Here is a 25,945-nt window from a genome sequence, read left to right on the forward strand (position 1 = left end):
CCCTTAAACTAAACTCTTTAAGCAGCTAAGTGGGAGATAAAAAGAAAGACTTCCTGGGTCTTCCTCGGTTCTCTGTTTCTTAAAAATTATTAGCCTAAATAATCCTCACGCCAAAAAGACACATTTTGGAGTGGCAAATTTTACTCCCCAAATATTTATCTCAGTTCCACTCTTGACATTCTAATGGTTTACTAGTAATTTCACAATATCCATGCTGTTCTTTCCTCTCATCCATTTACATCATAATAACCAGATATATATATTAAAGTGGCAGATATGATCTCTATCCCCCCTTTGGAAAACAAGCAAAACCTGAAATGAAGCAGGACCCTATGGTCCTCCCCCGCCATGTCCTCAGCCTGCTTTTTGTCTGTGGAAATAACTTTAGCCAAAGAATAAGTTCAATCAGAGAAGTGAGAAAATGCAGAAACAAAGGAAAACAGTCAAAGGAGACCAAATGATAGTAATTTAGTCATTAAGCAAAGTCAAGGACTTTTATTTCCTTCTCAAGGGCTGTAGATAATATTCTGAGCCGTATCCTGTGAGCTGTGTTGTAGATACTGAAACCCACACCGGGTGGAAGAAGTTAACTACATGGTGACCAGACTGTAGGCATGACATAAGCTGCCACAATTCTGAGAACTGGCCTCAAGGAAATGGGAAAAAACCAGCCCTGGAACTGAAGACTAACTGTACTTAAAACAATCAAGATGACACAGGTCAGACCACCACATGACCAATTTCACGATGACTGTCAGAGCTGACTGTCGTCAGAGCTGTTTCTGCATGTAGCCCCTTCCCTCTGTCTATAAAAGCTCTTGCCCCCTGATTGTCAGGGCGGGAGTCGGCCTTTGGACAGGGGTCTGCCCTCCCCCCTGGTTGCCAGCATCCAAAATAAAGCAAACTTTCCTTTCCACCAACCTGGCCTCTTTATTGGATTTTGAGCAGTGAGCAGCTGGGCCCCACTTTCGTTACAAACCTACAATGTCTTTTCATTTATCTAGAGATAAAATACAAAGTTCCTAACATGGGCTTAAAGCCTTTCATGCTCTGGTACCAGTCTGCCTCTTCAGCCTCATCATGCTCTACACTTGCTTTGAATTTTTCTTTTTATAAATTATTATATTTCTGAATTATCTCTCCTATGTGTGGCAGGCCACTTGCACTTTGTTGAAAAGAAAGAAAGCAAAAAAGGAAAAGCAACAAGTAGTGTGAATAAGTACTGTATTATTGATAATGTATTTTATAAGAGGAAGAATTTCTGGCATGTAAGGGTTCCACAGATCACTTAAATTCAAATAAATGTGGGTGTCTAGGTGAGTAGGTTTGAAGAGTAGATACGATGTTTGAAACAGCAGCTATGTTATTTCAAATTCAGGTGAAGATAGAGTGTTGAAATATCCTTTTATCATATCTTGAACATTTTGTCCACATGAGAGTTACCATGGGGAGATACAGTAGGTTTACATGGGTTTGTGGAAAGAGAGAGACAGACAGACATGGTATTTCAACCAACACATTCTTAGTGATGACTATGAGTTTGGAAAGGAAAATGAATCAAAGAGAACCTGTTACTTCCAGCAATCAAGGTTCGGGAACAGCTCTGTGAATGTCCCCCGAGTGTAGCCGCTGGCTAATCACATCTAAGGGGAAGAGACTCTGCCGTAGAAGAGGATGCTGTTGGTCTTGTTGTGCTTGATGAAGAACAGGAAAGGGTGGTCACAACGGAAACTGTCTGGAATTAATCTTGTTTTTGTACGAATTTCTATTCCAGTCGCAGCTGCGGCCTCTGTGCCCTCCTCATTCACCTCCACGAAGGACTTGTGGAGGACTTTCGACACCACCACATCTTGTCTCCCGGTCATGCCTGAGAAGTCAGTGTCCTGGTCAGTGAAGGCGTCCACCATCCCCAGGGCTCCCAGCGTGGCCTTGAGGTCATAGCTCTCCTCCACTTTGAACTAAGGTAGGTGTAAATCCACTTGTCTCTCCCTCATATTCTGTGGGCTCGTCCACTCTATTAACTTCTCAGCAGTGAGTTGATCTTCAAGCTGTAACAATGGAAAAAGGAAAAACTGGCACGATTGTCAGTGGACATGGAGCCCCCCTTAACATTGGATTGAAACGTGGAAATCCTTTATTTTAACAATAAATGTAAATAGAGGAGATTCAGTTATATTATATATATAAACATATGTATTATATAAATATAATATTTATGTATTGTATATAATCTTATTATATATTATAAACTGAATCTTCCATAATATATATGTGATAAACTGAACCTTCTGTATTTTACATGTATAACAGCAGAACCATTAAATAAACTTATTTTGTAAAAGAGAAACTATATATCTTCATTTCTCAAGCTGCCAGACCACTACATATTTCATTTTCAAATAACCTTTTCTTGTTAATGCCTTTTTGTATATAACTTTTTACATGGTATAATTATCGTGTACAACTCCTTTTTATTCCTTTTTCTTGCTTGACCTATTTGCAAACTTGTGCTGTATAGATATATATTTCTCTAATCAAGTTTAAATTGTTACATAACACTACCATTAAACAGATATTCAGTGTATATGTCTTTACTTAATTAACATTTTCAAGCATTCACTGTGTGTCAGTCCCTAAGCTAAACTATTGGTAATACAAACATTCACCATGTTTCTTGTTTTAAACTTTTCATTATTTTGAGGCGGTTCTGTCCAAGAGCTTTTCCCTTGTTTATACTTACTGCTGTAGGAATCAATCCTAGGACTGGGGTTCCCGATGTCACTGATGACAGGGATTGCTGAGCTGAAACATAAACATTGTGATGGTTCTTTATATGTCTTGGCATATTATGTTCCCTGAGGATTTCCAATTTCCAGTGTTACCTTGTATATATTTTGAGCGTGGCTAGTTCACCACAACTTCAGCATCACTGGCTATTATAGTAGTTGCAGATGGCCATTTATGGAATGTCCTCTATATGGCAGATATTGTTATTGTTATTTTTACACATTATCTTGAACCAATATAACAACACTAAGAGGGAAATTCACTTTTTTTTTCTTTCTCCCAGCAACAAGGCTCTGAATGACTCTGAGAGAATACTTCTAAATAGAAAAGTGAGCATCAAGATAAATCTATGTGTCTCCTGGCTACGAAACACTGTGATTTAGCATCAACAGTGGTATCCACTATTGTTTCAATTTGCTTGATTTGGTTTATGAGTGAATATGCATGTATTTTCCCTGTGTCACCTACACCTGAGTCTTAGTTTCCCAGTCTTCAGATGAAGAGACTGGAATAGATGAGGTTATGACGGTTGTAAAATATTAATGTGTGAGCCAAGTATATCGTTTTATCTGAACTGATATTCTAGTTTTCTGAGAATATTACTGGGGCCTGTGACGTTAAGATTTTCTACATATTCATCCATATCACACTGTGATATTTATTGTTTGGAAAGTGACAGGATACCAGGTTCTCCTTCATGATGTTCCCCCAGGCTCTATCCAGGGAAGAGAAGGATGCACTCTAATATCGAGCTCTTACCCCACATCACCAGCGTTCTATGAGCATTGCTTCCATGAGCAGCCCGTACGAGCAGTGTCTCACTAGGAATTTAAGCAATAGTAGGCAGCATTGGAGGTACCAGCTTTTACCTTCTGCAGACCATCTAGTTCATTGGGCAGCAGCACCATCATGCTTAGCTCTTTGCCTTTGTACGGTATTTCCAGGATCTTGACTTGCATGTCCTCCAGTGACGTGAAATTGAAGTGATCGGTTTGTTTCATCATCTGCACAGATTTGCTTGTATCCTGCAATAAATTCATGTGGCAAAAAATGCTAAGTGAGCATAAGTCAAAAAGAAAGATAATATTATTGTAATACCAAACACACCCTCCTTCTAAGAGATGATCTCGGAAATCTGTGAATTAGAGACAAGAGTTTCTTCAAGGACTCCCAACGAAATAAAGTAAAAAAGAAAAAAAAGACAAGAAAATAAGCCTTGACAAATTCTATCTTCTACCCGCAGCAGCTATATATTAATCATTAGGTAGTTAAATTTCACACTGAATGTGTAGCTATGTTATATTATATACATAATTTATAGACAATACCTTGTTCAGCCAAAATTTTTCCTCCCCAGTATTTTCTTTCTTAAATTTCTGGCACCACTTCCCTTTGAAATAGACTGCGTTCACCAGAACCAGAACGGTGAAGCTACCGAGAGAGTCTTTGGGAAAGAGATCCTTGATTTTTTCTGCAAAGAAAGAAAAGCAAAGGTTTGCCATGAAAGGCACAAGTGGTTTGTCTGGAAGATGCTTTGAGAGTTACAACTGATGATTAAATATTCACACAAATCACCACATTAGGGACTCTGTGCCCGATTGTTCACAAGGTGAAGCTTTCCTCGTGGCGCCAGCCTGATGGAGTCGCCCTCATGCAGACCCCCCTTCTTCTGACTGGGAACGTGTTTGGTCTCTGTGGTGACATCAGTCACCTCACACTGAATTCTGATGAACTGATGTCAGCTGATCTTTCCACTGGTCAGTTTTCCCCCTCCCTCCCTACCACCCTCCCTGTCCCCTCAATAACCCCCACCCTCCCTTGTTTCCTCCATCCTTCCTTCTATTCTTTTCTTCTTCACTTTCTTCTTTGCTTTCTATTTTTTCAAACTGAACTCACTACTCAGAGGAAATGGGCCTGAATGTTCTTTAGGACAAATGACATGAGGGCTAAAATCTAACACACGTGTCCAGATACCATTCCCTGGGTGTCTTCCTGTTCATTCTCCACTTTGAATTGCTTAGGTTTGGCCAGTATTTAGGATGGGACGTAGGATATGGTTCATAGGATGGAGACATCGTCCAGCTGCCCGCCATGGTTGGGGAGGACAGCTGTGACCATCCCTGCAGGGTGGGGGGATGGAGAGGTGGGCCAGGCAGCTCCTGCTGCAGGTGGTAGTTTCTACAAGAAGCCTAGTTTAGAGGAGAGTGGCTCGTTTCCCAATTAACAAAGGATAAGGGAACCCTTTCAATATTTTCTCTTTGGGATCATAATCTAGACGTTATGCCTCGAATTTAAAGAAAAAGATGAGAAATCAACCTGAAGTTTGAGCAGAGACTTGGGATCCACAAAGACACTGTCATCTACAGACTCAGCTGAGTTTCCAGGTAGCTGGTCCTGGGATCCCTCCTGGGCTCCCCTTGTTTCTCTCCACACTGACGTGGACCATTCCACCCTCTGCAGTGCCCTCCTCCATCTTCTGTAATCTCATCTCACCCCGGCTCCTGGCACCCCATGCAGGGGCCAGCACAGCGTTCACACACAGCGGGGACTCTACAGTGATTTTTAAGGAGTGATTCTCTCATAACCTACCATTAGTTTGGCTTTCTACCCAGGAATTAATCATCTTCCGACTTTCTTCTGCAGCATTGACAAAATCAGCAGATTCCACACTGGCTAGGTAAAATTTCTTAACATTATCCATGTATGCCTATGGCATGGGCAGGAAGAAAGGAGGGATTAAGAGTAATTTGACAGTAACTGTCTAGGTATTCCCAGATTAAACTGTGTTCAGTGATGACCAAAGAGAGTACCTGAAACGATCCTTACACCCACTTCCCCGGTGGGTTGTCAGGTTCTGGGACACTCCAGTGGGGGGCATCGTGGTCCAGGAGCTGAATGCCCCTGGGGCAAATGCTCCCCATGTGGGTCAGCCAGCCTCCTCTGCCTCCCTCTCCCCCATTAGGAGATGGGATCAGAGGACCCAGGATGCAGACCAAAGGTGTGACAGGTCATGAAACTTACCTGCAGAAACAGAAAAGTCTTTTCTCCATAGAGCCTGTTGGCTATGTTCAGCTCATAGGCATCAGTGGGTTTCTTTAATTCGGTAGAAGAGTTTCAAATTGATGATGAACATTTCCTGTATTTTCAACCTTCAAACACCAGAAAGTGAGCTCATTGGATTCTCATTGTATGTAAATACTACAACCCCATAGGTCTGTGAGCTCCGTACCTAGAGTTTGGTATCCCCACGGATGATGTTTGTTGTTATTTCCCCATATTTGGTGTATTTTACTGGAAATATCCTTTATAATCCTTACATTTGGTCTTCCAGGTAATTCTTCCTTCCTGCTCTAACACACTCCAATCTTTTCTCTTTTGAACTGAGATGCAGAACCATTCCACTATTGGATTGTGTCTTAATTGTTTCAAATGGTCAGGTTTAACTTCCCAGCTTAACTTAAGCTCCTTGAGGGCTAGAATCATAGTACATGCTTAACAGTCAGGAATTGTATGAGAACATCACATTTGTATATTGTCCTATATTATGATATGATGCCCTGTTATACTCCTTGGTGGGATTACCTTCTAAGACCATTTGACTGTGATCTACGGCTGTTCACTCATGATGGTCACAGTTTAGGAAGGGTGTGTGCCTGGTACACTGCTAATAGATTTACACCAGCATCTCTAGGTCTTTAGTTCAATTCAGATGAAAACAAGAGAGATCAGAGAACTAAGAGACTTCTCCGTAGAGACAGAGCCAATTTTTCAACTCAGGCTTGTCTCAATCCAGAACCTTCCACTTGCTAGCTAAGAGTTTTGAACTATTTAGACTATAAACCATAAATCTCACAGTCATTTTCCAAAATATATTTGGATGTCTGCTTATTGCTCTTAATCTAATTTATGAGTTAATTAATATTATCCAATTTTAGCAACATGTTGTGATTACTATAATTATTATTATTCTATAATAATAATAAAAGTACATAACATTTATCAGGGTTTCCATTTTCTAGGCACTGCTGTCCTGTTTCACATGTATTTGCATGTCTTGCAGCAGACATTTTATTGCTCCTACTTAATGGAGATGAAGTCACTGTGGCTCAGAGCAGTTGTATTTTGGCACCTTCCTCATTCCTGAACAACAGAGCACAATTGGAAGCTCCTTTGGGTTTCAGAGCCCCCTGCTGTGACGCACATGCTACTCTCCTCTCAGGAAAACAAAGAAATGAAATAAATAAGTATGTAATGTGATATGAGAAACAACTTTGTTTGTCCAATCTGTTTTGCCTAAGATGTCCCCTAAAAATGGACTTTCCCTGTTTATCTGAAATTCCCAGTTTGAACTCCAACCCTCTTGGATATGTGATCTCCTTCTAGATTCAATGCTCTGTGACTCACGGGATCAACTGTAGTTCCTCCTTTTTTGTTCCCTGCGATTTCATTAGAGTGCAGGACCTGGAGGAGACAGGGAGTGGGACAAGAAAACTTTACTCTGGTAAATAAAAAAGAAAGAAAGGAAGGAAGGAAGGAAGAAAGAAGGGAGAAAGAAGGAAGGATAGAAAGAATCCAAACAAAACAAAATACCCAACCAATCAAAAAAAACCCAGAAGAAACAAAGAAAAAGAACAAAGAAATGTTCCGTGCAAGCATTTGCTCCTTGAAAAACACAACCTGTGTGTGAAAAACACAACCTGCGTGTGAAAAACACAAAGCTGGTTGGATCACCAGCCAGTTCAAAGAATCCTGATTCATTTTTCATTCATTGCTGAGGAAACATGTAAAGATGTCTCCCATGGATTTTAGTCAATGCACCACTTCTACCTGAACTCTGCCATTTAAAGCCTCACCTGTGGTCACTGGGCAGTTGTAGGGTTCATCCCAGCTCCCAAGGGAAGTCTCGGCACAGGGAAGAGGTGGGGCGGATCACTGGGGGGAGAGCATATGCTCCCACAGCTCTGTGCCCGCCCAGTCATGGGGAGTTTGCAGCTTGCTGTGCTACCCCTGGGGACAGCCAGATCTGTGATCATCTGCACAGAAGCCAACAGAGAAACCTGGACAAACTGGTAAATGGAAAGGAAGCTGCAACCTACCTTCTGGATTTCTGATGCCGTGTATTCTCGGGCCCCCAAGGAAGTCATGGCTAAGGCTGACATGATACTCAAAGGGGAAAAGAAGATATTTTCCTCCTCTGATTGTCTGATCTGTTGGAACAGGTTGACTGCAAAGTGGTTGATTGCTTCACCGAGTGAACTCACGTTTGCTTGATGTGGTCTGGAACCCCTGGAGAAGCATCAGATTCATTTTATAATGACTTTACTGAGGGGAAGGTTAGTCTGTAATAAGATTTTCTTAAAAGAAATGCCTTATATACTGGCTGTGGGATTCTGGCAAGTAAGGTTTTTCCTCTTTTCACTCTTCAATCATTTCAAAACGTATACATTTCATAATTAGAAGACTGTGAACTTAGTATTTAAAGAAAACTTTTTTGAAAAAGTAATAGAATATCTTTACCTTTTCTTCCTTACTGACTGTATTAAGACTGGGTAGAAAATGCTTTATAACAGATCCCAATACAAAGACTGATGTGGTAACATCCTGCCATCTCCCATTAGGTACCTCCCTGCCTTTTCTTGAAGGACCTCTGGGTTCTGAACATCTACCAGATGTAATCAGGGGACATCTACCCCTGATTACATGTGCTCCTAAGGGAGCATTGGTTTATTTGGGAAATAAATAAATTCTCTAAGGATTAAATCAGGAGAAAACGGTCTTTTGCTCTGGCAGAATAAGTACCATAATACCGAATGAAATAGATGCATGATTTTTAAAAAATGTGCGTTATTATTTTCAGGAAGGATTCATGTAGTCAATCAGAGCTGCTGGAAGCACTTACCTGTGAGCTTGGAGTGAGCAGAGGTGGTCAGGCAGCCTGTGAGCCGATGTGCCGTGAATGGTCAGGTCTGGACTATATAACTCTCTCTTGCTGCCTCCCATCCCTCACAACAACTGGTATTTCAAATAAAGCAGCTTCTGATTTCTTCACCAGGCTACCCATCACCTTCATGAGCATGAAGTCTCTATGAGTAAAGGCAAGATTATTGTTCTATTCTCGTACGTCCGCAGAAGAAATTGTGACCTGCGATCACTGGCTCATATGAAATGCATGTAGGTGCCTTTCCAACACCAAGGAGAATAACGTTAAATTGTAACTTCTTCACATGCCCTGAGCTACTGTGCCCAAGCAGAAATAACCCTTAAAATATCTTTCTTGTCTTACATGTTTAATTGTCTTTAAGACCACTTCTAACACCGAGAATTAAAAAGCTTATATCTTCTATTTTATGTTCTGAAAGGGCTTCTCCAACCTCACCATTTCCTTCAGAATTATTCTGTATAACCAGGAAAATAGCTCCAATTCTCAACTTAAGAGATCCTGGCGAAGTGTCTCAGCAGTAGGTGGAGAACAGGCATCATTTGCCTTCCCCTAAAGGCTGGACCTTGGCCGTGGTCCTCCCTGTGACCCCCATGCCCCTTGCAGCCAATCCCAGATGGCCAATGACTTCTAAGGTCAGTGGGAAGCTCATTTCCCTGCAGTGTAATCAGCTCTCAGTGAGAAGGACAATGGATCCAAACAGGGGCCATTTTGGTGGCAGTATTCCAATATTTTGTACAAAGATGTATCAGGAAAATAAATTGTTTGAACTCCAGAATTAAGACATTTCTCAGTCAGCCTGCTCTTTAGCACGACAGCTTCTGATTCACGGTCTGGACAGTGGAGTAAAATTCCTGAAAGAAAAAAAGAGAAGAAATATGTTCATTGAATGCCATGGATAAGTCTGTTATCACTGGAGTCTCATTCTCTTCATGGGCCTCACGTTCTCATAGTGGAAGAATATTAATAACTGTTGAAATTTACTGAGGGGGGATATGTATTCACTCATTACCCTCTTTAACACCTTATTCAGGTCAGCAGCTTTGTTTTCCCCATGTCACAGATGGCAGAAACCAGCACAGAGTCTGAGGTTTCTAAGATAGTTAATTGCCCAGGTGAGGTATCCAGGCAGGCAGCTGGTTCAGGAAGGTGGGTGTGTGTCTGCTCCCAACAAGGTAGACTCTTAGACAGACTCTGGGCTTTTAGTGACATACCTCCACGCATTGAAATGAAAGAACCTGTTTCTTCTGCACTCTCAAAAGAGATAACATCCTCCCACAAAATCTGAAGGCGTGGGAATGCATCCCCCAAATTCTCCTTTGTGAGCCCTTCAGTCACTAGGAGGGAAGGCTGGGGTTCAGACACTCTTTTCGGGCTGTGTAAAATTTAGGTATTTCAGTGTGGACGTGTGTTTTAATTTCTCAGGCATTTACCTACGAGTGAAACCCTGGGTCAATGGCAAGTCTATGTTTGATTTAGAAGAACCGCCAGACTGCCTTCCCCAGAAGCTGCACCATTTATATTCCCACCAGACTCTGATGGCAGCACGTGTGTGTGCCGTTCTGATTCTCTGCAGGTCTCCAGCACTTGTTACCGTCTTTGGTCCTTTTTAACACCTGCCAGGAACAGAGTCTGTAGTCTCAGCACGTCGCTTATTCACAGGAAGATTCACCTACAACAAGGTCCCAGAAGCACAGGGGATGGAGACACGAGGTGAAGGGAAGAGGAGATCTGTGTTTCTCAACCTGAAAGATGATTCTGCCTGATCCCCCAGCCCCCAGCCCTGCTGCTCTTAGGGCTCCTCTGTCGATATGTGTGCAGTGACCCCTGAGTGATACTGTAGGCCAACGATCCCTGAGCTGGGACCGGGTGGGGCTGAGTGAGGATGTACACTGTTGGCGTTTGATGAAGGAATTAAGTCCCAAAATAGAGGGAAATAAGACAAGACCCAAGATGAAAAATGACAAACACGAGGAATAGGAACTTCTAGTCAAGGTTGCATCACAGGCCACTGGGTTTCTTTGGGCTCAAAGAGAAAGGGATCTGACCTCCATAGACAGTAGCAAGAAGCTCAGCCTGGGCCTGGAGGAAGCAACAGGGGGACAAAGTAGGACAAATGGACACAAGGGAACTACTGACTAAGCTGATTCTTCCTGTGACTAAATTACGGAGGTTTGTCATGCAGAGGTTGGCTTTGAGGTAAAGGCACTAATTGATAAGGACCAGGAATTTGCATAGATTTAGAGAGAACTTGGGTTACTTCAAATAAGAAACCATGTCATGCTTTTTTCGCCCTCTTTATGAAAAGTGCTTCTGGCGTGTAATAGACAAGGTTATGACACCGTGATGTCATACAGTGTCATAGGAGACTCAGCAATTCTCAGAAGTTTTTGCAAGTCAGTACTGGCCAACCTATGTCTTTGGGTATTTCTTAAATATACACCAATATCATTGTCGTTAGGAATCCACGAACCCAATACAACTGAAGAGCAAATGACACTTTCTGGAACCATCCTGCTGTTTCCAGTTCCTTTATAGGTGGGTTAAGAAATAGCTCCTCTGTTTTTCTAAATCTTACTTCCTTGTGAAGGCTGTGAAGATATGTCAGCATTATTGAATTGCCCTTCCTAGGGTGCATTTTATTTCTTCCTTCTTGCAAAATAGGTTGTTGTTCCTGTTTGCAGGTAAACTGGTTATTGCAGAAGATCCGTTGAGGATCCAGTAATTGGATATCTGCCAATTACAGTATCCACTACAGATATAGATGTAGATATACACATGTACGTGGTGAATAACATCCAAACAGGATGAATCAGTTTTGCCTTGATTTTCGTGAGTTAGGGAATGGTCTCACATGTAGGTATGTCATGGAAGATCGAGACAATTCATGTCATCTCCACCTGTCCCCCCCATTTCCATGCCTCCAACTCCACCCGTGACACTCATCCTACTCTGTGCTCATCACCATTCAACTCTGTTACCTTCTGATCTCTTACAAGTCCCTCTTGTTTCATCTTGTCTTTCCTGTTCTGCTGCCAATAAACCTATTGTATTTTCTCCCTTTTCCTGTGACTGTGCCGCTTCCTCCTTGCTTTATCTGAAATATGGATTTTCCCCATGACTGCCTGTCCCTTCACCTCTCTTTATGAGCAGCTCCCCTTTCTCCTATTACATACTGTAAAGAAAAGAAAACGTGGTCCTCTGGTTCTCTTGTTTCCACTATCTTTTCTAGCCATTGTTCTCTCTCTGTCTCAATGTCCCTTTTCCAGTTTCTGGCCATGCAGGTATTTTACCCTGTGCCCACCTACCATCTTGTATGTTACTCTTTGATATTCACTAAAAATCAGTTGCCCCTCCACCATTTATGGTTTTGCTCTTCTTGCCAAGTGTGTCCAGTGTTCTGGGTGACGTCAAAACTTTTATTCCATAGGCACGGGACGGAATCCATGCTTATTTTATGTTACATCTCTATTCCTGTTGAAGCTCCTCCTTTGTGAAAATCTTGTCATGTCTTTTGTCCTTTTGTTAATTGGATCCATGAGCTTTCTTATCTATTTGGATATGCTTTTCATATAAGGAGACATTAATTATCGCTGATGCCTGTCACTGGAGTATTAATGGAGATGGAGAGTTCTAGAGGGAAGAAGGAATTTGATTACATGGGATATTGTGTGCTGGGGATTTTATTTTGCTTCTCCAGTTTCACCCTTCACTGGCTCAACCTCCCCTGGTCCTAGGAGGCAGAGATGTAGGGAGACATAATCTGGGTCCTTCTCCTCTAGGGAACCTTGCATCTGGCCTGTGAGAGGAAGCAAGAGTAGACTCGCAGCTGGGTGAGTGCAGGGCGCTCGGTCACCTGCTTCCTCTCAGCGAGGTTGCCAAACAATGGCTGCATTTCTTTACCAAAGGCTGCAGATCTTATCGGGCAGCTTTTCTGCAGCTACAGCTACTTTCTCTGGATTTTGGTCACCATTCCTGCCCTTGCCATGTGCGTCTAGGGGTGGCAATGTCTCCCTACTGTTGCTAGCCATGGGTTGCTTCACCATCCTTTCTTGGTTTCTCTTAGCCCTGACCATACTTTGTATAGTCCCTTTGTTAAACTTTCCTGAATTACCCAATTTGACTGTGTCATTTGTTTTCTGCTAGAGCCTTGACTATTACGGTAAGTAAATGGCTTTGGGAAAAACATCTTGGAATGGAATTTTTGGGATCAGGTTGGTCCCATATTGAGAAGAAATGTGCTGAGAGGAGATGGGGGAGTGGTGTAAGGCAAGGCACATGTAGCACCAAATTCGGGATGGAGGCAAGACGTGAAGCGCAGGTGTAAGACGGGTGTTGGGACATCAGATGCTGTGTTGCTTAGTAGCTATTGTGACAAGTTGTGGGATCAGCTGCTTTGTTATGATGGGCGTGGGAAAGTCATTCAGCAGAAATTGAAAAACAATGTTAAGGGAGAGAATAGGGTGGCAGGGAGAGAAGGAGAGGGAGAAAGAGAGGGTGAGAGAACTTAGAAGGGAGGAAACTGGACAGGGAGAAGGAGAGCCTGAAGCCGCTGAAGTGGACGGTGCATCATGGAACCATGACAGTTCCCTGTATGTGAGGGTGGGAGGCTCCCGCTAAGGCTAACGTCTTCTAAAACAGTGGTCTTCATATGAGAGTGATTCTAACGCTGCTTGCAGAGCTGTTTCTATTGTATGAGATTTTCAACATCGCAAGTGTGTGTGTTCTCCTCCCCAAAATTTATCTGCCTAAAAATGTCCTGTGTTCACAGCGGCAGGTTTCCCAACTCTACTGCATTTCACAAAAGAAAAGCAAATTGTCACCTCCTTCACATCTTACTGATGAGAGGTGCCCGGGAGCAACAAAGACAAAGCTCTTTTACTGATTAATCAAGACACACAAACCCACTCATAGGGCTTCTGCCTCCCCTAGTTTCTACCGATCCCTATAACGTGTGAAGAGTGGGATGTCAGAAGGGTAGTATTTTAGCTCGCATTTAGGCATTCTGAATTAAGAATATACATAAATTAAGGCAAGGTGACAGTGGGAGTAATGACAATTTTTCAGTAATAACATAACTTCTTCTCTTTCACTGTTGTCTAGTTTGGGTTCCTTTGGAGATTCAACCAGAAGAGCACCTCAAAAACTACTGAAACTAAGTATGCTTTTTCCACCCATGTGTTTACACATGACAAATTCTTTTCTGCTGTTCCTGATACTTAATCAGGCACAAGAAAATCGGACTATCATATGACCCAGCAATCCCACTACTGGGCTATACGCTGAGAAAACCATAATTCAGAAAGAGTCATGTACCACAATGTTCACTGCAGCACTATTTACAAGAGCCAGGACATGGGAGCACCCTAAGTGTCCATCGACAGATGAATGGATAAAGAAGATTTGGCACATATACAGAACGGACTATTACTCAGACATAAAAAGGAATGAAACTGAGTTTATTTGGAGTGAGCTGGATGGACCTAGAGTCTGTCATACAGAGTGAAGTAAGTCAAAGAGAAAAACAAATACCGTATGCATACGCATATGTATAGAACCTAGAAAAATGGTACTGATGAACCTAGTGGTAGGCCAGGAATAAAGATGCAGACATTGAGAACGGACTTGAGGACACAGGGGGCGAAGGGGAGGCTGCGACATGGTGAGAGAGTAGCATTGACATATATACACTACCAAATGTAAAATAGATAGCTAGTGGGAAGCAGCCGCATAGCACAGGGAGATCAGCTCGGTGCTTTGTGATGACCTAGAGGGGTGGGATAGGGAGGGTGGGAGGGAGGCCCAAGAGGGAGGGGATATGGGGATATATGTATGCATATGGCTGATTCACTTTGTTGTACAGCAGAAACTAACACAATATTGTAAAGCAAATATACTCCAATAAAGATATATATAAAAAAAGAAATACCAAAAAACTGGAAAGTTTACTGGGTTATAGAGGTTTAAGATATTTTGGATAAAAGCCATGAAGAAAACCTATGAAATTTCATGCCGATATGGTCTGTATTATTCAACTAATATAAAAAATCCGTTTCATCAATCCCAGCATAAATATTTTCTCCTATGGAAGTGACTCCTCATTTATTTCATCTCTAAAAATGTTTAATGACTCAACCTGCTATTAACAAAGTTCAAGATTCTATGTCAGATGCAGAACCAATGAGTATTTAGCAGTATCCATATTTACCTTAAGTGAAAAAGCACAGAGAAATTATGCTGCGGTTCATCTCATCAAGATATGGTATTTCAATAAAATATTAGATTCGTGTTTAATAAGTATTCATTAAATTTTTGTATTTTTTTCTTCGTATTTCCCATGATCGTATTGCTCCGTTTCAAAGGTCTCTTTTGTATTGAGATGTAACTACTCTCACTCATAGTATAAAATTGTCATATAAGTGGAATTATATAACATGTACATTTTCTGTTCAGCTTCTTTTTTGCACAGCATAGTGTGTGGGAGTTTTATCCATGTTGCTGCAGGAATCAGTAGTTTCTTCCTGTTTACCTCTAAGTGCAATTCTTTTGTTTGTAATTGTTCACCAGCTGTTAAAAATTTGAGGTCTTGCCAGTGTTTTGGTTGTTAAAATAAGGCTTCAATGAACATTTGCATACTAGTCCTTTTGTGGTGAATATATTTACATGCCTTGGGTAAAATCAAGGTGTGGAATAACTGGATCATAATTACTGGATCAGTATACGTTTAACTTTGTTAAGAAAGTACTGATGCATGTCTCTTTGTACACTTGAGGAAGACTTTCTCTAGAATTGCATTGCTCAGCCATGAAGATTTACAATTTTCTGGAGGGACATCACCCACATGGCAGTGTAGGAGACCCCAGCCTCCACTCCCCCTCAGAGGTCAACAATGAGACAGCTCTCCTTGAACAAAAACAGCTCACAAAGAAGAAATGGTAATGTGATAGAGGTGTCAGCCCAAGCTGTGGTGGTGGCCATTTTGCAGAAAATAAGTGTGTCAAATCCACACGTTGTACACCTTCAACTCACTCAATGTTATGGGTCCATTATACCTCAATAAAGATGGAACAAATAAAATTGCATGACTGTTTTCTGAAGTGGTTGCAGCTTTTGGGTCCGAACCAGTGGTGTAGGAGAGCTCTGGTTGATCTACATTCTCTCCACACGGGGTTTGACCAGTCTTTGTGTTTTAACTTTGGCCACTCCAGTGGGGACGAGGTGGTATCTTGTGGGGAGGTATTTTGTATTTACATGTATTTCTTTATTACACTTCTATTATATTTATTTTTATTTTTAAAACCACATAACATGTTGATTTTTACTACTTTCCATTCAAAACTAACTTTATTGATGTATGATTGATATAGAAAGTGCCGTACATATTTAATGTCTGCAACTTCATGAGTTTTGAGATGTGTATACATATGTGAAACCATCATACTAATCTATGTATTAAGTATATCCATCACCTCCAAAAGATTTTTCCTGCCCTAGAAAAGTTATGTTTTAGGAAATAACAATTGTCAATACTTGTCCTTTATATTTTGGTGTATTTCAGGGTCATATCTTGGCATTCCTTTCTTCTCACTTTATTCTCTCCCAGTATGATCCCATCTTTGCCTTTAGCTACAATTACTGTATTTCTCTCAGTATCTCTAAAATTTATATCATCTCTATTACTTACCAGTTCATATCCCAGTTCTGAGTTCTAGAGTCTTAAATTCTTGACATGGGTTACAGAGCATTTCATGTTTTGGTAACAGCTCACCTCTTCAACCTCATCATGCACTACAATTTTGAATTTTCATATATGATAATATATTTCTAAATTATCTTTTCTACATGTGGTGGGTCACTTGCACTTTGTTGAAAAGAAGAAGAAAGGAAAAGTAACAAATGACAAAAATGAAGAGAAAATGGGAGAAAATATTTGCAAAGGAAGCAACTGACAAAGGATTAATCTGCAAAATATACAAGCAGCTCATTCAGCTCAATATCAAAAAAACAAACAACCCAATACAAAAATGGGCAGAAGACCTAAATAGACATTTCTCCAAAGAAGATATACAGATGGCCAAGAAGCACATGAAAGGATGCTCAGCATCACTAATCATAAGAGAAATGCAAATCAAAACTACAATGAGGTATCACCTCACACCAGTCAGAATGGTCATCATCAAAAAAATCTACAAAGAATAAATGCTGGAGAGGGTGTGGAGAAAAGGGAACTCTCTTGCACTTGTGGTGGGAATGTAAGTTGATACAGCCACTATGGAGAACAGTACGGAGGTTGCTAAAAAAACTAAAAATGGAACTACCATATGACCCAGCAATCCCATTACTGGGCATATACCCTGAGAAAACCATAATTCAAAGAGAGTCATGTACCACAATTTTCACTGCAGCACTATTTACAATAGCCAGGACAAGGAAGCAACCTAAGTGCCCATCGACAGATGAATGGATAAAGATGTGGCATATATATACAATGGAATATTACCCAGCCATAAAAAGAAACAAAATTGAGGTACTTGTAGTGAGGTGGATGGACGTAGAGTGTGTCATACAGTGTGAAGTAAGTCAGAAAGAGAAAAACAAATATGCTAACATGTATATATGGAATGTTAAAAAAAAAAAAAGGTTCTGATGAACCTAGGGGCAGGACAGGAATAAAGACACAGATGTAGAGAATGGACTTGAGGACACAGGGCGGGGGAAGGGTAAGCTGGGATGAAGTGAGAGAGTGGCATTGACATATATACACTACCAAATGTAAAATAGATAGCTAGTGGGAAGCAGCTGCATACATAGCACAGGGAGATCAGCTCGGTGCTCTGTGACCACCTAGAGGGGTGGGATCGGGAGAGTGGGAGGCAGAGGCAAGAGGGAGGGGATATGGGGACATATGTATACATATAGCTGATTCACTTTGATTTTCTTTGTTATACAGCAGAAACTAAAACAACACTGTCAAGCAATTATACTCCAATAAAGATGTTAAAAAAAAAGAATGACAAGAATAAGTCATTGTTTTATTGATAATGCATTTCACAAAATCAAAAATTTTAGATATGTAAGGGTCCCATATATCACCTAAATTCAAATAAATGTGTCTAAGTGAATAGTTTTGAATAGTAGATATAATTTCTGAAATAGGAGGTATGATATTTCAAATTTTGTAGAATATAGAGTGTTGAAATAACCTTTCAGAATATACTGAACATATTGTCCGAAGAGGAGTTACCATGGGGAGACAGAGTAGGTTTACATGGGTTTGTAGAAAGAGAGAGAGACAGACATGGTAATTCAACCAACACATTCTTAGTGATGACTATGAGTTTGGAAAGGAAAATGAATCAAAGAGAACCTGTTACTTCCAGCAATCAAGGTTCAGGAAGAGCTCTGTGAATGTCCCCCGAGTGTAGCAGCTGGCTAATCACATCTAAGGGGAAGAGACTCTGCCGTAGAAGAGGATGCTGTTGGTCTTCTTGTGCTTGATGAAGAACAGGAAAGGGTGGTCACAACGGAAACTGTCTGGAATCCCAGGTGACGTTAGACCAAGTACTATTCCACTCGCAGCTGCGGCCTCCGTGCCCTCCTCATTCACCTCCACGAAGGACTTGTGGAGGACTTTCGACACCACCAGATCTCGTGTCCCGGTCATGCCTGAGAAGTCGGCTTTCTCCGTATTGAAGGCGTCCACCATCCCCAGGGCTTCCAGCGTGGCCTTGAGGTCATAGCTCTCCTCCACTTTGAACTGAGGTAGGTGTAAATTCACTTGTCTCTCCCTCATATTCTGTGGGCTCGTCCACTCTATTAACTTCTCAGCAGTGAGTTGATCTTCAAGCTGTAACAATGGAAAAAGGAAAAACTGGCACGATTGTCAGTGGACATGGAGCCCCCCTTAACATTGGATTGAAACGTGGAAATCCTTTAACAGTAAACATAAATACAGGAGATTCAGTTGATATGGTTTTATCTGAGGAGGTAAAAATAACAAAGTCCTCAATATGTATTATATAATCAAAAAAATGTTCTTATATTTTCATGACTTTGTTATTTTTATGTATATATGTACACATTAATAATATATGCATATGTATAAATATCTATACAAATGTATATATGTATAATATATATGCACACATATATGCAACAGAATGGCGAAATAAAATTAGTTGTAGAAGATGAGCCATCCACTTCTTAGGCTTGCTCTCTATTTCATGCTTCACTTTCAAATAACCTCTTGTCAATGTCCCTTCGTCCATAAATTATTACATAGTGCATTTACAACGTATAGCCTACTTTTATTCCTTTTTCTTGCTTCTTTTATTTGTAAACTTTTCCTGTATAGATATATGTTTCTCTAATCAAGTTTACACTGTTACATAATACTATCATTAAATTGATATTCAGTATATATATCTTTATTTAATATCTTTTAAGCATTCACTGCATGTCAGTCCCTAACCTAACTGAAGGTAATACAAACATGTACCATTTTTCCTCATTTAAAATTTTTCATTATTTTGAGCCACTTCTGTCCAAAAGCTTTTCCCCTGTTTAGACTTGTTGTTATAGGATAAAATCCTAGCACTGGGATTCCCTGTCATTGATAATGGGGAATTTAGAGCTGAAGCCGAAATATTCCGATGACTCTTCACATTTATTGCCATGTTGCTTTCCCTAAGAATTTCCAGTTTCCAGTGTTACGAGATATGTATTTTGAGTGTGGCAAGTTTACTGCCGCTTCTGCATCATCATCGACTATTACAGTAATTGCTTATGGCCTTTTATGGAATGTCCTTTTATGCCAGATATTGTTATAGATTTTTTTACATATTAACTTTATTATAACAATGCTAACAGGAAAATTCTATAATCACCCCCTTTTTTGAAATCTTAGCAATGAGGCTCTGAATGAGCCTTTGGTCCATTTTGAGCACTTAGGGACCAAATACTTCAAAATTGAAAAGTGGGCATCAAGATAATCTATTTGTCCATGGTCTACAGAAGCACTGTGAATTAGTGGGCAATATGTAACCACTTTGTTTTTTTAATTTCCTTATTTTACTTGTGAGTGAACTTGCAAATATTTCTATGTGTCACCTATGTATGAGTGTTAATTTCCTTGTCTTCAAATGAGTGGACTGGAATATATCAGAGGTTCTTATGGTTGCAAAATAGTTCTGTGTGTATCTAGGTATATGTTTTTTGTGAACTGACATTCCATAGTTTCATCAGAATATTAATGTGACCTGTGAGGTACAGATACACTATTTGTATCATACTATGATCCCTAAGGTATTGATTTCATTTTTTTGTTGTTTGCTTGAGCTCTGCCAGGCACTAGCACCAGTCTATGAGCAGCCCGTACGAGCAGTGTCTCACTAGGAATTTAAGCAATAGTAGGCAGCATTGGAGGTACCAGCTTTTACCTTCTGCAGACCATCTAGTTCATTGGGCAGCAGCACCATCATGCTTAGCTCTTTGCCTTTGTACGGTATTTCCAGGATCTTGACTTGCATGTCCTCCAGTGACGTGAAATTGAAGTGATCGGTTTGTTTCATCATCTGCACAGATTTGCTTGTATCCTGCAATAAATTCATGTGGCAAAAAATGCTAAGTGAGCATAAGTCAAAAAGAAAGATAATATTATTGTAATACCAAACACACCCTCCTTCTAAGAGATGATCTCGGAAATCTGTGAATTAGAGACAAGAGTTTCTTCAAGGACTCCCAACGAAATAAAGTAAAAAAGAAAAAAAAGACAAGAAAATAAGCCTTGACAAATTCTATCTTCTACCCGCAGCAGCTATATATTAATCATTAGGTAGTTAAATTTCACACTGAATGTGTAGCTATGTTATATTATATACATAATTTATAGACAATACCTTGTTCAGCCAAAATTTTTCCTCCCCAGTATTTTCTTTCTTAAATTTCTGGCACCACTTCCCTTTGAAATAGACTGCGTTCACCAGAACCAGAACGGTGAAGCTACCGAGAGAGTCTTTGGGAAAGAGATCCTTGATTTTTTCTGCAAAGAAAGAAAAGCAAAGGTTTGCCATGAAAGGCACAAGTGGTTTGTCTGGAAGATGCTTTGAGAGTTACAACTGATGATTAAATATTCACACAAATCACCACATTAGGGACTCTGTGCCCGATTGTTCACAAGGTGAAGCTTTCCTCGTGGCGCCAGCCTGATGGAGTCGCCCTCATGCAGACCCCCCTTCTTCTGACTGGGAACGTGTTTGGTCTCTGTGGTGACATCAGTCACCTCACACTGAATTCTGATGAACTGATGTCAGCTGATCTTTCCACTGGTCAGTTTTCCCCCTCCCTCCCTACCACCCTCCCTGTCCCCTCAATAACCCCCACCCTCCCTTGTTTCCTCCATCCTTCCTTCTATTCTTTTCTTCTTCACTTTCTTCTTTGCTTTCTATTTTTCAAACTGAACTCACTACTCAGAGGAAATGGGCCTGAATGTTCTTTAGGACAAATGACATGAACGCTAAAATCGAAAACATGTACTCAGACACCATTTCCCGGGGTGACTTTGTCTTCATTTGCCAGGTTGAGTTGCTGTAGGTTTGGCCTGTATTTAGGATGGGAGGTAGGATATGGTGCACGGAATGGAGACATCATCCAGCCGCCTTCCGTGGTTGGGGAGGACAGCTGTGAGCATCCCTGCAGGATGCGGGGATGGGGAAGTGGTCAGGCTGCTCCTGCTGCAGATGGCAAGAAGGGTGGTTTGCAGGAGAGCGGCTCGTTTGCCAGTTAACAAAGGATAAGGGAACCCTTTTAATATTATCTCTTAGGGATCATAATCCAGACGTTCAGCCTCGAATTTAAAGAAAAAATGCAAATCAACATGAAATTTGAGCAGAGAGTTGGGATCCATAGAGATACTGTCGTCCGCAGACTCAGCTGAGTTTCCAGGTAGCTGGTCCTGGGATCCCTCCTGGGCTCCCCTTGTTTCTCTCCACACTGACGTGGACCATTCCACCCTTTGCAGTGCCCTCCTCCATCTTCTGTAATCTCATCTCACCCTGGCTCCTGGCACCCCATGCAGGGGCCAGCACAGCGTTCACACACAGCGGGGACTCTACAGTGATTTTTAAGGAGTGACTCTCTCATAACCTACCATTAGTTTGGCTTTCCACCCAGGAATTAATCATCTTCCGACTTTCTTCTGCAGCATTGTCAAAATCAGCAGATTCCACATTGGCTAGGTAAAATTTCTTAACATTATCCATGTATGCCTATGGCATGGGCAGGAAGAAAGGAGGGATTAAGAGTAATTTGACAGTAACTGTCTAGGTATTCCCAGATTAAACTGTGTTCAGTGATGACCAAAGAGAGTACCTGAAACAATCCTTATGCCCACTTCCCCAGTGGGTTGTCAGGCTCTGGGACACTCCAGTGGGGGGCGTCGTGGTCCAGGAGCTGAATGCCCCTGGGGCAAATGCTCCCCATGTGGGTCAGCCAGGCTCCTCTGCCTCCCCCTCCCCCATTAGGAGATGGGATCAGAGGACCCAGGATGCAGACCAAAGGTGTGACAGGTCATGAAACTTACCTGCAGAAACAGAAAAGTCTTTTCTCCATAGAGCCTGTTGGCTATGTTCAGCTCATAGGCATCAGTGGATTTCTTTAAGTCAGTCAGAAGGTTTTGAAATTGATGATGAATATATCCTGGCTTTTCAACCTTCAAACACCAGAAAGTGAGCTCATTGGATTCTCATTGTACATAAATACTACAACCCCATAGGTCTGTGAGCTCTGTACCTAGAGTTTGGTATCCCCATGGACGACATTGGTTGCTATCTCCCCATATATGGTGTATTTTACCGGAAGTACCCTTCATAATCCTTCCATTCAATCTTCCAGGTAATTCTTCCTTCCTGCTCTAACACACTCCAGTCTTTTCTCTTTTGAACTAGAGATGCAGCACCATTCCACTATTGGATTGTGTTTTAATTGTCTCAAATGTTTTGGGACCAGCTAAAACTTAAACTCCTTTGAGCTAGAACCATAGTGCATCTCTAACAGTCATCAACTGTATGAGAACATGAAATTTGTATATTGCCCTATGTTATGGCATGAAGCCCTGTTTTACTCCTTGGAGGGATTACTTTCTAAGACCCCTTGATTGCGCTCTTTGGCTGTTCATTATGCCAGTCACTCTGAAGTAGGAGCAGTGTGTCTCTGGTACACTGCTAACAGCTGTACATCAGCATCTCTAAGTCTTTAGTTCAATTGACATGAAAACAAGAGAGTTCAGAGAACTAAGAAACTTCTCCAAGGAGACAGAGCCAATTTTTCAACTCACGCTTATCTCACCCAGAACCTTCCCCTTGCTAACTAAGAGTTTTGGACTATTTAGGCTACCAACCATAATTCTCACTCAATCATTTTCCAAAAAATAGTTGATCATATGCTTATTGCTCTTACTCTAATTTAGGGGTTAATTAAAATTATATAATTTTAGCAACATATTGTGATTAGTATAGTTATTATTATTCTATAATAATAATACATAACGTTTATGGGGGTTTCTGTCATCCAGGCACTGTTGTCCTGTTTCACATGTAGTTGCATGTCTTGCAGCAGACTCTTTATTGCTCCTAGTTAATTTGTATGAAGTCAAATTGTGGCTCAGAGCAGTTGTATTTTGCCACGTTCCCCATTCCTGAACAGAAGAGCACAATTTGAAGCTCCTGAGTTCCCTGGCGGCCTAATGGTTAGGATTCCAGGCTTTCATTGCCATGGCCTGGGTTCAAGCCCTGGCCGGGGAAGTGAGATCCTGCCAGCTGCGTGGCATGGCACAAAAACCATTCTTCAGTTTGAAGCTCCTTTGGGTTTCAGAACCCTTGCTCTTAAGAACATGCTACTCTCCTTTCAAGAAAACAAATATATAAAATAAATAAGTACATAATATGATATGAGAAACAACTCTGTCCAATCTATTTTGCTTAAGATGTCCCCTAAAAATTGGCCTTTTCCTGTTTATCTGAAATTCCCAGTTTAAACTCTGAACCTCTTGGACATGTGATCTCCTTCTAGGTTCAATGCTCTGTGACTCACGGGCTCAACTGTAGTTCCTTCTCTTTTGTTCTCTGCGATTTCATTAAAGTGCAGGACCTGGAGGAGACAGAGAGTGGGACAAGGAAACTTTAGAGATCTATGTACCCCAGAGTAAATAAAAAAGAAAGAAAAGAAGGAAGGAAGGAAGAAAGAAAGAAGGAAGGAAAGAAAGAATGCAAACAAACAAATAAAACAAAATGCCAAATCAAAAAAAACACAAAAAAACAAACCCAAAAAGAAAGAAAGAAAAAGAACAAAGAAATGTTCCATGCAAGCATTTGCTCCTTGAAAAACACAACCTGCGTGTGAAAAACACAAAGCTGGTTGATCACCAGCCGGTTCAAAGAATCCTGATTCATTTTCATCCATTGCTGAGGAAACATGTAAAGATGACTCCCATGGATTTTAGTCAGTGCACCACTTCTACCTGAACTCTACCATTTAAAGCCTCACCTGTGGTCACTGGGCAGTTGTAGGGTTCATCCCAGCTCCCAAAGGAAGTCTCGGCACAGGGAAGAGATGGGGCGGATCACTGGGGGGAGAGCATATGCTCCCACAGCTTTGTGCCCGCCCAGTCATGGGGAGTTTGCAGCTTCCTGTGCTACCCCTGGGGACAGCCAAATCTGTGATCATCTGCACAGAAGCCGACAGAGAAACCAGGACAAACTGGTAAATGTAAAGGAAGCTGCGACCTACCTTCTGGATTTGTGATGCCGTGTGTTCTCGGGCCCCCAAGGAAGTCATGGCTAAGGCTGACATGATACTCAAAGGGGAAAAGAAGATATTTTCCTTCTCTGATTGTCTGATCTGTTGGAACAGGTCGACTGCAAAGTGGATGATTGCTTCACCGAGTGAACTCATGGTGGCTTGATGTGGTCTGGAACTCCTGGAGAAGCATCAAGTTTATTTTATAATGAATTTTTTGGAGGGAAGGTTAGTCTGTAATAGAATTTTCATAAGAAATGCCTTACATGTGGGTTGTGGGATTCTGAAAACTATAGCTTCCTTCCTTTTACTTTTAAAGCTTTTTTCAATGTACATGTATATACTTCATAATTAGAAGACTATGGAAATAGTATTTAAAGAAAACTTTTGTGGGGACTTCCCTGGCAGCGTGGTTAAGACTCTGCACTTCCCATGCAGGATGGCGCAGGTTTGATCCCTGGTCAAGGAACTAAGATCCCACATGCCATGTGGTGCGGCAAAAAAAAAAAAAAATAAAAGGAGAAGAAAACTTTTGTGAAAACTAATAGAATATCTTTTCTTCCTTACTGGCTGTACTAAGACTGGGTAGAAAATGCATTATAACAGATCTAAGGCAAAGATTGATGTGTAACATCCCACCATCTCTCATGAGGCACCTCTATGCCTTTTTCTTGAGGGATCTGTGGGTACTGGACATCCTACCCCCCAATCACACTTCCTCTTAAGGGAGCATTTGGTTTTTGGAAATAAATAAATTACCTAAAGATTAAAGGAGATGAAAAATTGTTTTACTTTTGCCCTGGCTAAAGAATAAAATACAATCAGAGAAAACAAATTAGATAAATGATGTAGCACACATCATTGTTATTATTTTCAGGAAGGATTCATGTAGTTAAGCAGAGCTGCTGGAAGCACTTACCTGTGAGCCTGGAGGAAGCAGAGGTGGTCAGGCAGCCTGTGAGCCGATGTGCCGTGAATGGTCAGGTCTGGACTATATAACTCTGTCTTGCTGCCTCCCATCCCTCACAACAACTGGTATTTCAAGTAAAGCAGCTTCTGATTTCTTCACCAGGCTACCCATCACCTTGAGCATGAAGTCTCTATGAGTAAAGGCAAGATTATTGTTCTATTCTCGTACGTCCTTTTCACCTGCAGAAGAAATTGTGACCTGCAATCACTGGCTCATATGAAATGCATGTAGGTGCCTTCCCAACACCAAGGAGAATAACATTAAATTGTAACTTCTTCACATGCCCTGAGCTACTGTGCCCAAGCAGAAATAACCCTTAAAATATCTTTCTTGTCTTACATGTTGAATTGTCTTTAAGACCACTTCTAACACCAACAATTAAAAAGCTTATATTTTCTATTTTATGTTCTGAAAGGGCTTCTCCAACCTCACAATTTCCTTCAGAATTATTCTGTATA

General features: G+C 41.1%; 1 protein-coding gene and 1 pseudogene across 1 annotated transcript; both read right to left on the reverse strand.

Moving 5' to 3' along the window:
• Positions 1 to 1,176: 1,176 nt before the first annotated feature.
• On the reverse strand, positions 1,177 to 11,298 carry LOC118880324 (annotated as a pseudogene).
• Positions 11,299 to 17,736: 6,438 nt separating this feature from the next.
• On the reverse strand, positions 17,737 to 25,553 carry LOC118880323 (serpin B3-like). Its single transcript, XM_036823951.1, has 8 exons — positions 25,437 to 25,553; positions 24,509 to 24,698; positions 23,813 to 23,869; positions 22,305 to 22,433; positions 21,873 to 21,990; positions 20,623 to 20,765; positions 20,164 to 20,319; positions 17,737 to 18,572 (listed from the first exon to the last, which is right to left on the reverse strand). The coding sequence occupies exons 1-8, from the start codon at positions 25,535 to 25,537 to the stop codon at positions 18,168 to 18,170; spliced, it is 1,299 nt and encodes a 432-aa protein (XP_036679846.1). The 5' UTR covers positions 25,538 to 25,553; the 3' UTR covers positions 17,737 to 18,167.
• Positions 25,554 to 25,945: the final 392 nt, after the last annotated feature.

Source organism: Balaenoptera musculus, chromosome 14 (assembly GCF_009873245.2).
Source record: "Balaenoptera musculus isolate JJ_BM4_2016_0621 chromosome 14, mBalMus1.pri.v3, whole genome shotgun sequence".
In the NCBI taxonomy this organism is placed as follows: Eukaryota; Metazoa; Chordata; class Mammalia; order Artiodactyla; family Balaenopteridae; genus Balaenoptera; species Balaenoptera musculus.

Excerpts from the sequence above, each read along its gene's own strand:
- LOC118880323 (XM_036823951.1), bottom strand. The coding sequence starts at position 25,537 with ATGGGAGGCAGCAAGACAGAGTTATATAGTCCAGACCTGACCATTCAC. Across the intron at positions 20,320-20,622 it reads AAAAATTTTGGCTGAACAAG|GATACAAGCAAATCTGTGCA; the intron begins GTATTGTCTATA and ends AATTTATTGCAG. Across the intron at positions 18,573-20,163 it reads AACTAGATGGTCTGCAGAAG|CTTGAAGATCAACTCACTGC; the intron begins GTAAAAGCTGGT and ends CCATTGTTACAG.